The 13,380-nt window shown below is 52.7% G+C and overlaps 1 protein-coding gene across 1 annotated transcript; it reads left to right on the top strand.

The window, feature by feature from the left end:
- Positions 1-514: 514 nt before the first annotated feature.
- STK32C (serine/threonine kinase 32C) lies at positions 515-12,750 on the top strand (the record flags this gene model as incomplete). Its single annotated transcript, XM_082002161.1, has 10 exons — positions 515-648; positions 3,981-4,154; positions 4,739-4,776; positions 6,196-6,285; positions 6,784-6,887; positions 6,987-7,103; positions 9,424-9,549; positions 9,721-9,852; positions 11,767-11,834; positions 12,612-12,750. The coding sequence occupies exons 1-10, from the start codon at positions 530-532 to the stop codon at positions 12,748-12,750; spliced, it is 1,107 nt and encodes a 368-aa protein (XP_081858287.1). The 5' UTR covers positions 515-529.
- Positions 12,751-13,380: the final 630 nt, after the last annotated feature.

Below are 13,380 nucleotides of genomic sequence, written 5' to 3'. Positions count from 1 at the left end.
CGAGCTTACGTTTTAATCGCTTTCTGCTAAAACAAATGGGGTCATTTTGACCGTTCGGAGCCGGCTACGCACACCGCGGATTAAACCCAGGCTGCGGGAGGTCGGCGGCCAGCGAGTGTGAGCAGAGCGGAGTCGGGGCGGGGAGAGCAGAGCCCAAAGCGGTCGCGGCGGGAGGCAGCCGGCACAACGCCCTCTCCACAGCCCCCGGACACCCCTCCCTGCTGGAGGGCTCTGCCCGGAGCTGCCGCCACGGCCTGCAGGCAGCTCTTGTGTGGCTGCGCAGTTAAAGGCAGTCGGGTGGGGCCGGGAGCGCACGGGCGCTGCGCTTGGAGACGGGGTGCTTATATTCCCAGGTCCCAAGCCACAGCCCGGGCAGGTTTGATAGCAGGGGTAGAAGTGCTGAGCGGCGCGGGTCTCCGCCAGGTAGAGCAGCAAATGAGGATATGGAACATTTTACTAAATCTCTTTTTTCCCTGCCCCTCCTGTGGTACTTCAGGTGTGCATTGTGCAGAAGAGAGACACTGAGAAGATGTATGCCATGAAGTACATGAACAAACAGCAGTGCATCGAGAGAGATGAGGTTCGCAATGTGTTCAGAGAGCTGGAAATCCTGCAGGAGATCGAGCACGTGTTCCTGGTGAATCTCTGGTGAGCAGCTCCTTCCCCTCTGCCTGCTGGGGCCGCCCGCCCTCAGGTGCTCGCAGAGCCACGTGCTGCCCGTCCTCAGGGGTCACGGGCATCCCTGGGAGGAACCCCGTGAGCTGCTACCGTGGCAGTCTGTGAGAACGTGAAATGCCTTCAGGAAATGTAGCACAGAAGATACCCAAATGTTATGGCATCTAACATTCTAAAACGGCTTAGCTTCTCTTTTTCTATCAAAAACGCTCGGGTGTTTGTTGGGTTCTTTTCAGAGCCTGCTTGCCAGTACCACTATCAGTCCCTCCTGAGGGACCCCCTGCCAATTTAAGCGTAAAATGGTTTTGAGGCATGGGTGTCGATGTGCAGCTCGACTGCGCTGTCTTGGGGCAGTACGATGCTGCCGGTGACTGCTGTGAAAGGACTACTCCCTCCCACGTGCATGGGGATACTGAGTACTGTGGCAGTCTGTGATCAGTCGGATACCGCAGGGGGCCAATTTTTGTAGCAGATAACTGCTTGAAAACGTAAAGAAGCTAGCATTTTTGGAGATGATGATTTACAACTTTTATTAATAGAAAAACTATACAAAATATGTAGTGCTTTGCACAGTAAGTGTTTGGTCCTTGTAAAGGACTCGATGTTGCGGAGATTGGCTAATAGTTTAAATAAACAGGACTGCACCCAGGCGTAGCCAGTGTGTTCACTAGGGCGTTACTGAGATAGCTCCTAACTGAAGAGGTTTTAGCGGGTGGTTTAAAGCCGTCCGGACCGTGTTTGGGTCTGCGTAGGCTCTGCAAAGGCATCTCCGTAGACGTACACCGAGGGACACTGGTGGGGTGGGGGTTTAATACGGTGGTAGGGAAGCCGAGGAGATACACTGCATGTCGTTTTTTGCAGTGACTGTCTAGACAGGATGCGTTTCGAAAGCATTACCAACTAAAGCTATTGGTTAGATTTCAGCCTGATTCGAGGAGGTTTTTTTTTAAATTAGACCCTAAAGCATTACCCAGTAACGAGGATAGTTTTTGCCAGTGCACACACAATCAAGTTAGCATCGAGCAATTTGAAATGTAGCTGGTTTTAGGGATCTGTTGCTGAAAAAAAGTTACATGTTCTCTTCAAATAATGAGGTGTGTGGGCTTTTTCTGGAGAACGACTAAGGGCAAAAACGTGCTTTGCAACAGGTTTGCTGGCCAAATCAAATATATTCCTTTAGAGCTCAGATGTATCAATATCAAATTTTACACAACATACTAATTTACAAGTTTTAGAAAGTAGTGCACTGTATCCTGACATTGTTGGTTAGTTTGGGGTGCGTACTTGGCAGCCAGCCTTGGAACTCTCTCCTGGATCCTGCTGCCGGCTGGTCCCTCCGCTCTCTGCCTTCCCTGCCCCGTGAAGGAGCGCCCGACCTGGGGCAGGGATCAGAAAATCCATCATCTTCCCCCACAGTCGAGCAGCGTGCCACAAACTGATCCTGTGCTAGCAAACAGCTCTGATCGCTGCTGGAGGGAGCTGGGGCAAGAGCAAATACAGGACACGTTGCAGGGTGATGAAGGGTTCATGGCTTATATTCTCAGACCGCAAGAAGAGTGACATTTATGAGAGGTGGGGGAAAACCTTTGACACCCCGTTGAGTGGAGGATGACAGACTGAGAACGGAAGAGCGGGCCATTCTCTTACTGCATATGTGACCCGGGTTGTTCAAAATTTTGCCTAGGATTTATTCCCCACGTGTCGCGCACACCTCTGGCGTGGTTTGTGATGCGTTCTTGCAAATGATAGCGCGGCTTTTCGTAAAGGCAGGCTGCTGCAGCTGTGGCGTAGGGAGTGTCACCAGGGCAGGTGAGCAGTATGTCCAACCCAGCGGTTTTTGAGACGGCCTAAAAATTTGTGCAGCCACACCCACAAGGAGAAAATGGTAAATGTAAAATAAAGGCCTTGCTTACGTGGAAAACAGTGGGTAAGCAAAAGTGATATATTATGTAAAAAATGCAGTGAAGTGCATCTGCCCGGCATGGTGCACAGTAATCTCCTTCAGAGACTGCAAGGCTGATATCACTATTGAAATGTGTTTTTAAGGCTAGGGTCGGTGCCTCGGGAACGGCTCCCTGATCTCACAGAGACGGAAGAGGGGCAGAAGCGGCAGTTTTTCCCGGGGAAGCTGCACACCTCGGATGGCCAAGCAGGCTGAGCCTTGGGCAACCGGCTGGCCGCGGGCATCCCCGCCCTCTCCGGCCACGTCGGATGCACGGCAGGCTGGTGGGCGGGGAGATTTAAAAAAATTCAGGAAGTTTTATACCCAAAGGGCTGTAAATTGATAATACTTTACATTCTTTTTGTTGATAAGCTACTCCAGACTAGACAAATAAGTTAATATGTATTTTTTCAGCATTCTGGCAATTGCAAATATTTTTTTTCCAACAAGTAATGAAATTCTTAAGAAAACTTGCTCTCTTAGCAAATTTTTCCCTTTCAGCTCGTACTTTTAGAATGAGCTTACATTTAAGTTGAGAGCAGAAGCATGTGATTCATAAGTATTATACAATCCCACATGCTCTTTCCTTAGAAATACTGTCGCCAAATATAACAATCGAACGTTGTTTTGTAGTGTATCCTCACTGCCGTCAGTCTCCTGTGGGATCCACTGCAGATTGAGAGAGGCGTTTTACTCTACAGTAAATATAAATCTCTTTTTCTGTTTTTTATGGTTAAATTAGCACTTGTGTTTTCCAATTCTTTTTCAGGATAGGCAGAGATATTTTAAGTATAGGTTCATCCAGGGAGGTGGTGGAGTTGCCATCTCTGGAAGTGTTCAAAAAACGTGTGGATGTGGCGCTTCAGGACATGGTTTAGGGGACATGGTGGCGCTGGACTAATGGTTGGACTTGATGATCTTGAAGGTCCTTTCCAACCTAGTGATTCTGTGATTCTGTGATCAGATTGTTCACAACTGAAAATGTGAAGTTTCTCTGAAGTGATGGACTAGCAGAGCCCCGACCTCTGCCTGCAGCTCTGCCTGCAGCTCTGCCTGCTGGTGGGATTACACGGCAGCGCTTGGGAGGTGACAGTGGCAGGGCGAAGGGCGGGGGTTAATAAGGACATTTACCTCTTCCAAGGAAGCGTTGCTTAGGGTAGCAATAGGTTAAAAAACAAGACAGTGTCTTGAGTTGTGTTTGCTTAATGAGAAAGGTGTGAACAGTGACGCGGGCATATGCTCGTGGTGGGAATGTTTGCAGTTTTCACAGGAGCTGTGTAATTAGGAGAGGGGAAAAGCCTGACTTGGCTTTGTGACTCCTGCGCGACCCAGCCTGCCCACTCACGCACCGCCGGTCCCGCAGGTACTCCTTCCAGGACGAGGAGGACATGTTCATGGTGGTGGACTTGCTTCTTGGTGGCGACCTGCGCTATCATCTGCAGCAAAACGTCCAGTTTACGGAAGAAACGGTCAAACTCTACATCTGTGAGATGGCGCTGGCTCTCGACTACCTACGAAGTCAGCATATTATCCACAGGTAACCACGCAGTCTCTTACTTGCGGTCAGTAGCCAGTGGGAGCTGCTCGTGTTCCATGCTGCCCGTGCACCACGCTGCCCGTGCACCGCGCTGCCCGTGGCTGGTTTGGGTGGGCGATGCTGTCTCTGCTGCAGGGGGGCCCTTAACGCCATCGCTACCCCCGAGCTGGGGAACTGCGGGTGTTAAACTGCACCGGCAGTGCTGGTCCTGGGCACCCTCCGGCTGCTGGTCCTGCTCCCCCTTCGCTCTGAGGAAGCCTCACGCTTTGCTGGGGGCCTGAAGGCACCCGCCAGGGTGGGTTTCCAAATGATTGAGGGCTTCTCAGAATTAGGCCCAGTCTTGCGTTGTTAATTTTACTTGGAAATTATGCCCGAACAAGTCAATGCTCCCACTTTTTTGCCCAGTTGCCCAGGAAAAGCGTATTTCTAGTCCATCATAAAGGGACTTGTCTCATGTTGGGGTATTTTTGTTTTATACCTTTCTAATTTTTAATAGATAAAAAAGTTGCAGGTTTTTTGTTGTTGAGTTGCATCCTTGATCTGACGGAGATTTCGTCTTGCTGTAACCTTGCTTCTTTTCCTAGAGATGTAAAACCAGACAACATCCTCCTCGATGAGCAAGGTAGGATCTCTCTGCCTTGCTTTGTCTGCCTCCTTCATTCAAGGGACAGATTCTTTACAGTCTTGAATACTGTGTGTCTTTTTATCTGGAAAAAATGTGGACAAGGCACCACACCTTCTAACTATCAGTGTTTGGCTGAACGTACCTGTGCATCGTAATGCCAGGGAAGATCCACCAAGGGCAGCCCCTGTCCTCGTTACCCTCCTCGCTTCGCCCACGCTCTGCCTCCTCTCTCGCTAGGGCCCAGGTCACCCATGCCGGAGTTGCGGTACCTGGCGTCGTGGGAGGGCACGAAGCACCGGAACTGACTTTGTTGAGTTTTAGAATGAGTGATCTGCACGTACACCTCTAGGGTAGTTTTGATGTCTTCCTGGGGGGATGGATCTGGGCTGAGCCAGGTGGAGGGAGTTCAGGAACCTTTATGAGAGCATCTACTGGTAATATTGTCTCAGTGGCCTACATAGGAGAAATACCATAGGAGATCCTATAATGACCTCTGTTCCAGTAGTAGATCTTATAGAACAAAGACACAATCTCTCAGGCTCCAACCATCCGAGTTTTATCATAAAGCCTCATCAAAACCAAAGCTTGCATTTGCATGGAACTTCATTAGAAAATAGCGCAGGGTATAAAGCCCAAACACAAATGGGAAAAAGGAGATGTAAGGGAAGACTTCATAGGACAAGGCAGTGTCCTACGTGATTTACACACCACTTCCATAGGTGCCTTGTAGGCAGAGAGCAGAAAGTAACCCCCAGAAGGGCAAGTGGGTGGGTTTTCTGTATACCAGGCTTGCTTGAAGTAATGACCTTTTCTGAATTTTAACTTTCAGTCCTGATGACAGAGAAAGTAGAGACAGAGAGAAGGTGTTCCAGCACTTTTTGAAAAATCTTAATGATTTCTTTGTACAGGCTTAGGGTTTGGGAAATATTATTACGATTTCATTCAACTGACACATCCAAATTTGCTGTGGTCTGGTACAGAGCGGCAGTACTGTTTTGGCTCTGGGACTTTGGCGTAGTCGTGGTTCAATGGCTTTCATCAAAAACAGTTCTAGTGATTTAATCCATGCAACCAGGGCATTGTCTTAGTATAGTGTTTCCCTGTTGTCTTCTTCACCAGCTGTAGGTTCTGGCTAGAGCGATTTGACCAAGAGCTGGTGTAGGTTACTAGTTCTCTCCAAGTGTGATTTAAAATCAAGAGGCAAAGCTAGCTACCATGTAATCACCTGGCCAGACTGAGATCCTGAGAGGGGTTCAGGATCTGTTACGGTTGTTCAGTGGGGTCTGACCCTGACCCGCCTGCGCCTGTTCTACACTGTCTGAGGGCAGAAGCTTATGAGACAAATGTATTCTGACTCTACATTGCCACTGTTCTGCGCTGCGATTAATTCCTTCTTAAAATGTGTCTTTATTTAAGGTCATGCACATTTAACAGATTTTAATATTGCAACAATAATTAGGGACGGTGAAAGAGCAACTGCATTAGCTGGAACAAAGCCATACATGGGTAAGAAATGATAGCTGTTCCTTCCGTCTGTAGTTTACGTCTCAGTGTGCTCACCGCATGCCGCCTGACAGTCCCTGTCTGTGACAAAGCGTTGAATTAATGTAGCACGTTAACACACGCACCCAGGTCATTCAGCGGAGCCTGATCATTTGAAAAGTGAAACTCCCCGGGTGAATGCATCGCTGTCAGCACACCCTCCCCATCGCACCCTGCCCCCCCGCCCCGGGATGCGACTGGGTGCGTCCCGGCGGGCGCCGGGTTTCTGCCGTCCCTCGCTCGGTTGGGAGGGCTCCCCCCGCGTGCGCCAGATAACCCAGCTGCCCGGCGAGGGCGGGCGTGCTGCTGCTGCTGCTGCTCACCCTGGCTCGCACAGCCTTCCCTCGGGAGGTAGTGCGTAAAAATAACCATAAGGTTTAGATACTGACTTACACGAACTACTCAAACAGAAGGAAACTGAAGTCAGCGATTAACTTGTTGCATTTCGCCCTTTCTGTTCAGCCCCGGAGATTTTCCATTCCTTCCTGAACGGCGGGACGGGCTACTCCTTCGAGGTTGATTGGTGGTCGCTGGGAATCATGGCTTACGAGCTGCTGCGGGGCTGGGTAGGGCTCCGGGACGGGCCGAGGTCTAAGAACGCGCTTTCTGAATAGCTGTGGAGAGGGAAGGGAATCTCTTCTCATCCTTCCGTTTTTTTCCCCCAGAGACCCTATGACATCCACTCCAACAACCCCGTGGAGTCTTTAATTCAGCTCTTCAGTACCGTGAGCGTTCAGTACTCGTCTGCGTGGTCAAAAGAAATGGTTGCTCTATTAAGAAAGGTAAATAGACCTGCTGGTGTTTACGTTGTACATTAGCCGCAGTGTGCGCAAGGCTAGCTGGAAAATTTTCAGCGTATTAATAACTAATGTAAAATTGAAATAGGACTAATTTTTATTACTTCGTTCAGGCTTATGCACAGATTAATCTTGTGTTTTGTTTATTATCCCTGTAATAAGATGCATTATGTTTGATAGCAAGGGAAGGAAAAAGGCTGGTTTTTGGTGTGACAATCAAATTCCTACCTGGACTAGAACTCTGCCCTTCCAGCATCCCCCTCTGTGATCGCCGCAATCTAAAAAGGCAGCGATCGTGGCCGAGATGGCCGCGTGAGGTGGAGGAGCGTGTGCTGTGTTAGCTGCTCCCTCTCGCCAGTTCTGCCGGGCCGAAGGGTCTGATTCGGCGTGGTCAGTGGTGAGAACCCTCTGCGGGGGTTCCATGGCTATGGGACAGTCTGCTGCTTTCCTTGTACTGCACGTGAGAAAGTTGTTCATTTGGAGGCTGTAGTTTCGGCTTCTGCTTGCTAGAGAACTCAGAAAAGTAGCTGACGGGTGTGCTGTAACAAGGGTGTACACGGCGCTGACGGCAAGTAAGGGACTCCGGTGTAAGTTAATGTTGGGTGTACAATTTACGTAACTAGGTTTTGTTTTAATGAGCGGCGGCATTGTCAGTTAGGACTGCGGCGGCACGTTCAGCAGGTTCACGTTGCCATCTGCTGGGCTGCTGGCAGTCGGGCTTCCAGACACCGGGTGGGAATTAAACGTCTCAGCAGGAAAATGCCAGCAACCACCTCAGCCCCGAAGGACCCTCCACATCCCCCAGAGCGCTGGGGTTTCCGTGCTCGGCGCGCCCCAGCTGTAGTCCTGCCCGTTGGGGCAGCCCGGGGGCTCTGCTGGTGCCCGGGGGCAATGTCGGGCGCCCACCCGTGCGCCGGGGCCACCTCCCGCATCCACGCCATGCATCTCCCTCCCCATGGGCCAGTGCCACCACAGCGGCCTTACTCAGGAGGAGTTGGGAATTCCTCCCTTTTCATTTTAAAGCTGAAGGTAATTTTATGGTGTGCAAAAGTGCCTGAAAAGTTCCGGGTGGTCTTTTACCCCACGCCCTTCACAAGCATCCCCGTGCTTGGGCGCTTGGTGGGCTGTAAGTATGGGCACCGTCACCTGCTCCTTGCATAGTTACCTTTGGCTTTGGAAAAATACTCTGTGCTGACTTTATTTTCTGCAGAAAGGTTGTAACCACCTATAATTGCGTGCCTAGAATTATGCCACCGTTTTTTAAAGGAATCAGTCCTAGATGGGCATTTTGTAGAGGTCCTACCGTAGGTGTCCGTCAGTTGGGAGACCGTTAGGTGCTCAGTTTGCAGATGCCCAAAACCAAGCTGGGGTGGCTGGAGGTCAGGACTCAAATTCTAAGTGCTCTGGAAAAACGGCGAGGACTGGTGCAGAGGTGGGCTGTGGCTCTGGCGGCAGCGGCATGGGCAGGGGGACGGCTCCTGCAGAGGGGTGAGGGGGGATGCGACTCGCCCGCCAGGAGCATCCCGCACTTGGGAGAGGAGGGACACGCACGGGGCTCTGCGGGTGCACTGCAAAGGTGGCATCGACTGAGCTTCGGTGAAGATTTTCACAGGGGGAGACTAGGCATGGAATTTTCTGGAAGCCCGACCCAGATCCCGTGTTACACATACCTCCACGTTAGACGTATCTCCATGTCAGACATGCCTCCACGTTAGGCGTACCTCCCGCAGTCCTGGAAGCTGTGACTCAAGTCAGCTGAGCGTGCAGCGTGGTACACGGTGCTGAATTCTTTGAAAAATGAGGTCTGTCCGCAGACGGGGGTCTCAGTGCACCAAGAGATCTTTTTTTTTCCTATGTGCTTAGTAATCCATGTTGTGATAAACAGAGTGGTATCCCCTGGTGTCACAGAAGGGGTATGAAAACAGGACACGTGGAGGTTGAAACTGGAACGATGAGCCTCTGGGGGAATCAACGTCTTTACCAGGGAGCAAGGTCTGTCCCTGGCATGGGGAAGAGTGCGCAGGGGCGGCAGCGCCGGGGTGCTGCGGTGAAGGGTCCTGCCTCACAGTGGGCATGGGAGGAGCAAACCCGCGCAGGTCCGAGTGCTCACAGCACCAAATTTTTGGCTGTCTCATTTCACAACCTCCAGAACAGTTTTCCAATGTGTTTGTTTTCTGTAGCCTGTTAGGTACTTCCCATGACAGGAGAGTGGCTGCATGGCTGAACCATCTGACTCATCTGAAAGGCAGGATGATGCGGGGCTCCTTTTCTTTCTCCTCTGATGGGAATGCTTTTCTCTCCGCAGCTGCTGACAGTGAACCCCGAGCATCGCTTCTCCTGCCTGGCCGACATTCAGGCCTCGGCGTACTTGTCCGGCGTGGTCTGGAGCGACGTCGGCGAGAAGCGGGTGGAGCCGGGCTTCGTCCCCAATGTGAGTAGGAGCGAGCCGTGTCCCGGCCCCGAGCAGGGGCCACTTACCGTTAGAGGAACCGCTGCGTTCAGCAGAGGCTTTCTGATGGAGAAGTAGTTCCTGAGTGTATTTGCTGCAAGAGAGAGTCTGCTGTGCCTAATGCGCGCGGTGTCGTGTCGTGTGTCCTGGCAGAAGGGCCGCCTGCACTGCGACCCCACCTTCGAGCTGGAGGAGATGATTCTGGAGTCAAGGCCCTTGCACAAGAAGAAGAAGAGGCTTGCGAAGAACAAGTCGAGGGATAACAGCAAAGACAGCTCACAGTCTGTAAGTGGTTTCTGGGGTAACGGCCAGCCGGGAAAAAAGGCTGAGCTGCTGAATTTGGGGATGTTACAGCAGCGGTTACTGCGACAGTGCAGTAACCGCGGATTTATTTTGATAAAAACATTTGCCCAATGGAGTCTTCCCAACAGCCAAAGGTTCCTTTTATGTAAGTTTGATAAAACTCTTTTCTCAGTAATCTTTACCTTGGAAAATGAAATGAGAAACAGAGGTCTAGGCACACCAGTCAAGAGAAAAACTGGGAAAAAAAAGTCCATAGTACCTCCACCTTTCCGAGAGGCGCTGCCCAGGTGTCTCTGGCAGCTGTCAGTGGGGTTGCACGGTAGTAGTTTATCCAAGCGCTGATCATGGCCATGCAGAAACATCCAACCAGTCAGTCCCGGTTTTGGGTAACTGTCCCGTGTTTTCTCTCGCCACGTGAGCTGTGCCCTGGGTAAGCCCCCATGGCTCTGCCAGGATCCCACGCCGGGATGAGCTCTGGCTGTGCCGGCTGGGCAGGCCGGCACGTGAGCATGGGAGAAGTGCGATCACAAGCGCTTTCTGCAGAGGAGGATCCATTAGCTGGGAAATGAAGCTGGAGACGAGATGCATTTGTTTCATTTTTTCACTGTGGGAGTTACGGTGCTTCTGTATCACTGGGGAAATAAATACAAGAATCTCGGTTTTACAGAGCAGACACATCCCAGGAGTAGAACCATCTCCTTACATGGCAGCAGGTATTCGGTCCTGCAGAGAACAGATTTCGGAAGGGGTGTTGGCCGGTACGGTGGTGTGCTGGAGGAGACCTGTGTGAGCAAGGGCGCGTTTCCCACTGTCCCTGCTTCCCCCGCGCAGAGCCTCTGAGCTGTGCCAGGCATAGAGTCACAGAATCATCATAGATCAGCCCAGGCTAAGGGAACAAACGTTGCTCCCCCCGCGAGGGCAGGACCCTCCCCATCTGAGAGCAGTGGGGAGCGCCGGGCAGGGTTTTGCCTGTCTTGTCGTCTACGCCAATTAACTGCCATGGCTCCCTTTCCTCTTCAGCGGGAGTTAATGCTGCGATGAATGAGGCTTCCTGTAAAAGGACAAAGAATAAATCGGGAAGCAAGGGAGGAAAAAACCAGAATAAGCAAATTTGCAACTACCTCTCCGAGGTTTTGCTGCCAAGAGAGTTAAGGGCACTTTGCCTGCCAGGATCCACGGCCGATCGCCAGCCGCCCACGCAGGCACCGGACAGGAGCCCGTCCCTCACCGCGGCCACGGCCCGCGGCTGGGGGTGTGCGGGCGGGCGGCGCGGGGGCTGCGGGGAGACGGGCGTCCCTGCTTCGGCCGGAGCTGGAGTGGAGCAGCAGCGTCTGGCTTCGGAGGAGGTCTCTGCACCTCGACAGAGGTGGTGCAGGAGGTAAAACAAAGGCAGAAATCGGGGGGTGTGGGCTGTCCTCACACCCACGTTTCCCTCCTGCCCCGCGGGTGCTGCCAGCTTCCCGGCACGCACGCAGCCCGCCTCGCTGCGCAGCCCCGGGCCAGGCCGGCCGGCCGCGGGGAGCAGCCGTCTGTGGGACGAGGCGGCCGGTTTGTGCCTTGCTCTCGCAAGGACTCGCGGGCGCAGGCTTTCCGCTGGCCTCTGCCCCGCGCCGCCTTGCCTGCCCACGGGCAGCTAGCCCTCCCGAAGCCAGAGCGCGCAGGTAAGCCTGTGGTGTTTGTCTAGAAGCGGTGTGCTCTCTGTGTTGTGAACGCCGCCCGCTGCAGGCGCGAGAGGCCAGCGGTGAAAGCCATGACGGCAGTCGGCTGTGCCGTTCCCATCACCTGTGTCGGCTGAAGCTCCTGGCTCGGTGCGTGCGGCTGGCAGCGCTGCGACGCTGTGGGCAGCGCTGCGATGCAGATGGGACTGCTTATGCACGTATTGTTCTTCTTCAACAGGAAAATGACTATCTCCAAGAATGCCTTGAAGCTATCCAGCAAGACTTTGTCATCTTTAACAGAGAGAAGTGAGTGTGCGGGGGTAGTTTTTTTGAAAGAAAAATCATATTCTTTTTCCTGACTTCCCTCAGGAACCAGAGTGCCAGTGCCTGAGGGCCGGGAGCATCGTGCTGCCGGGTTAGCCCTGGGTGGCTGATGTCAGCCAAGGAGCTCAGGTGCTGCCTCTGTATGAAAAGCAGCTCTGACCAAAAAGGGAGACAAGATCAGGGATTATTAATCACTGCCATCAAATAAAATACACAGCAGAGAGACTTCTGGGATTTAACATACGTATATGACACCACTTCAGTTCCCCCCGTCTCTGCTCATCCATCCTGCTTTCAGAGGGTGTTTTGGGAAGTGAAGGCAAGGAACATGCTAAAATCTCTGCAGGGCATGAGCGAGCGGTGACAGTGCTGGAGTTAAAGCAGCTGCTTTCCCCCGTGTTCGATGGAGCACGCTGACTCGGGAACGTCTGCTTCGAAGGCGAGGCAGGAGACGGCCTCGGCAGAGGAGGTGGTGCGTGGCAGGGAGCCTGCTGCCCTGCCCGCGGCTCAGGGCGCTTGCGGCCGAGGTCTGGGTGGGCAGCACTCCTGAAAGCTGAAGCCTTGCAGGTCACTGCAGAGTATTTCAGGAAATTTTTCAGAACGTTTTCAGCGTGTTTTGCTGGTATGTCGGTCTGCGTAATGGCCTTTTTTTGTGCTGTGTGTCTGCTGGCTGCTGCAGGCCACCTTCACATGGCTCCTTCTGCAGGGTGTTTGATCTGGGGATGACTCTGTAACGCCTGGTTCCTCTGCTCTGCACAGGCTAAAGAAGAGCCAAGAGCAGACGAGCGAGTCCGTGTCCCCGCCTGAGGCCACCGATGAAGCCGAGACGGAGGCCGAGTCTGAGACCTCCAACTTGAACATGTGCAGCTCCGTCTGCTCCTCCGCGGGCAGCAGCTAGGCAGTGGCCGCCGGGCGAGGGTCGCCGGCCCGCGCCGCGCCGATAACCCGTTCTCAGGTTGCGCTGAGCACCGTAGGCTGTCCTCCGATACCGCCGGAGAGCACCGACGACGAGTCTTGCCAAGCTGTAGCAAAACAGATAGTTCTTACAGAACTGCATTCCTGGATTTAATGGAGCGCCAGTTCGGCACTGGTTGCCTGTTGTGGGTAAAGATACTTGCTATGCAACTTGTCGGAGGAGGTAGATCAACTTCTTTACTTGTTCTTTTTTAACGTCAGATTGCTGATCTGCACATGTTTTTAATACAGTGAGATGACAAGAAAAGCAGCTACACCCTTGGGTACAACGAGGGAAGACGCCGAGCAGGTGTGGTGAGGGAGGAGGGCGGAATAGGTGGTTTGAATTTTACTTTGGCGTTCCCTGTTCGTAGGGGCTGTCGTCAGGGCCAAGCAGCCGGAGCAGCCCTGGGGCCTCTCGGGGCACCGGCCTCCTGGGAGCCTCGGGCTGTTGGGGCCCTGCAGCGTAGGGACATTGCAGGCGCGTCCTTGTCCTCTTGTCACCTCTTAGAGTTTCTTTCCTGACTCGGGGCAAATAATAGGTGTTTTTTTGTGCACTCCATGGATGCTTGAG

Source organism: Phaethon aethereus (genome assembly GCF_964289735.1).
Source record: "Phaethon aethereus genome assembly, chromosome: 7".
Lineage (NCBI taxonomy): Eukaryota > Metazoa > Chordata > Aves > Phaethontiformes > Phaethontidae > Phaethon > Phaethon aethereus.
Note: the sequence above shows the minus strand (reverse complement) of the source record. Positions and strands in the feature narration are given on the sequence as shown.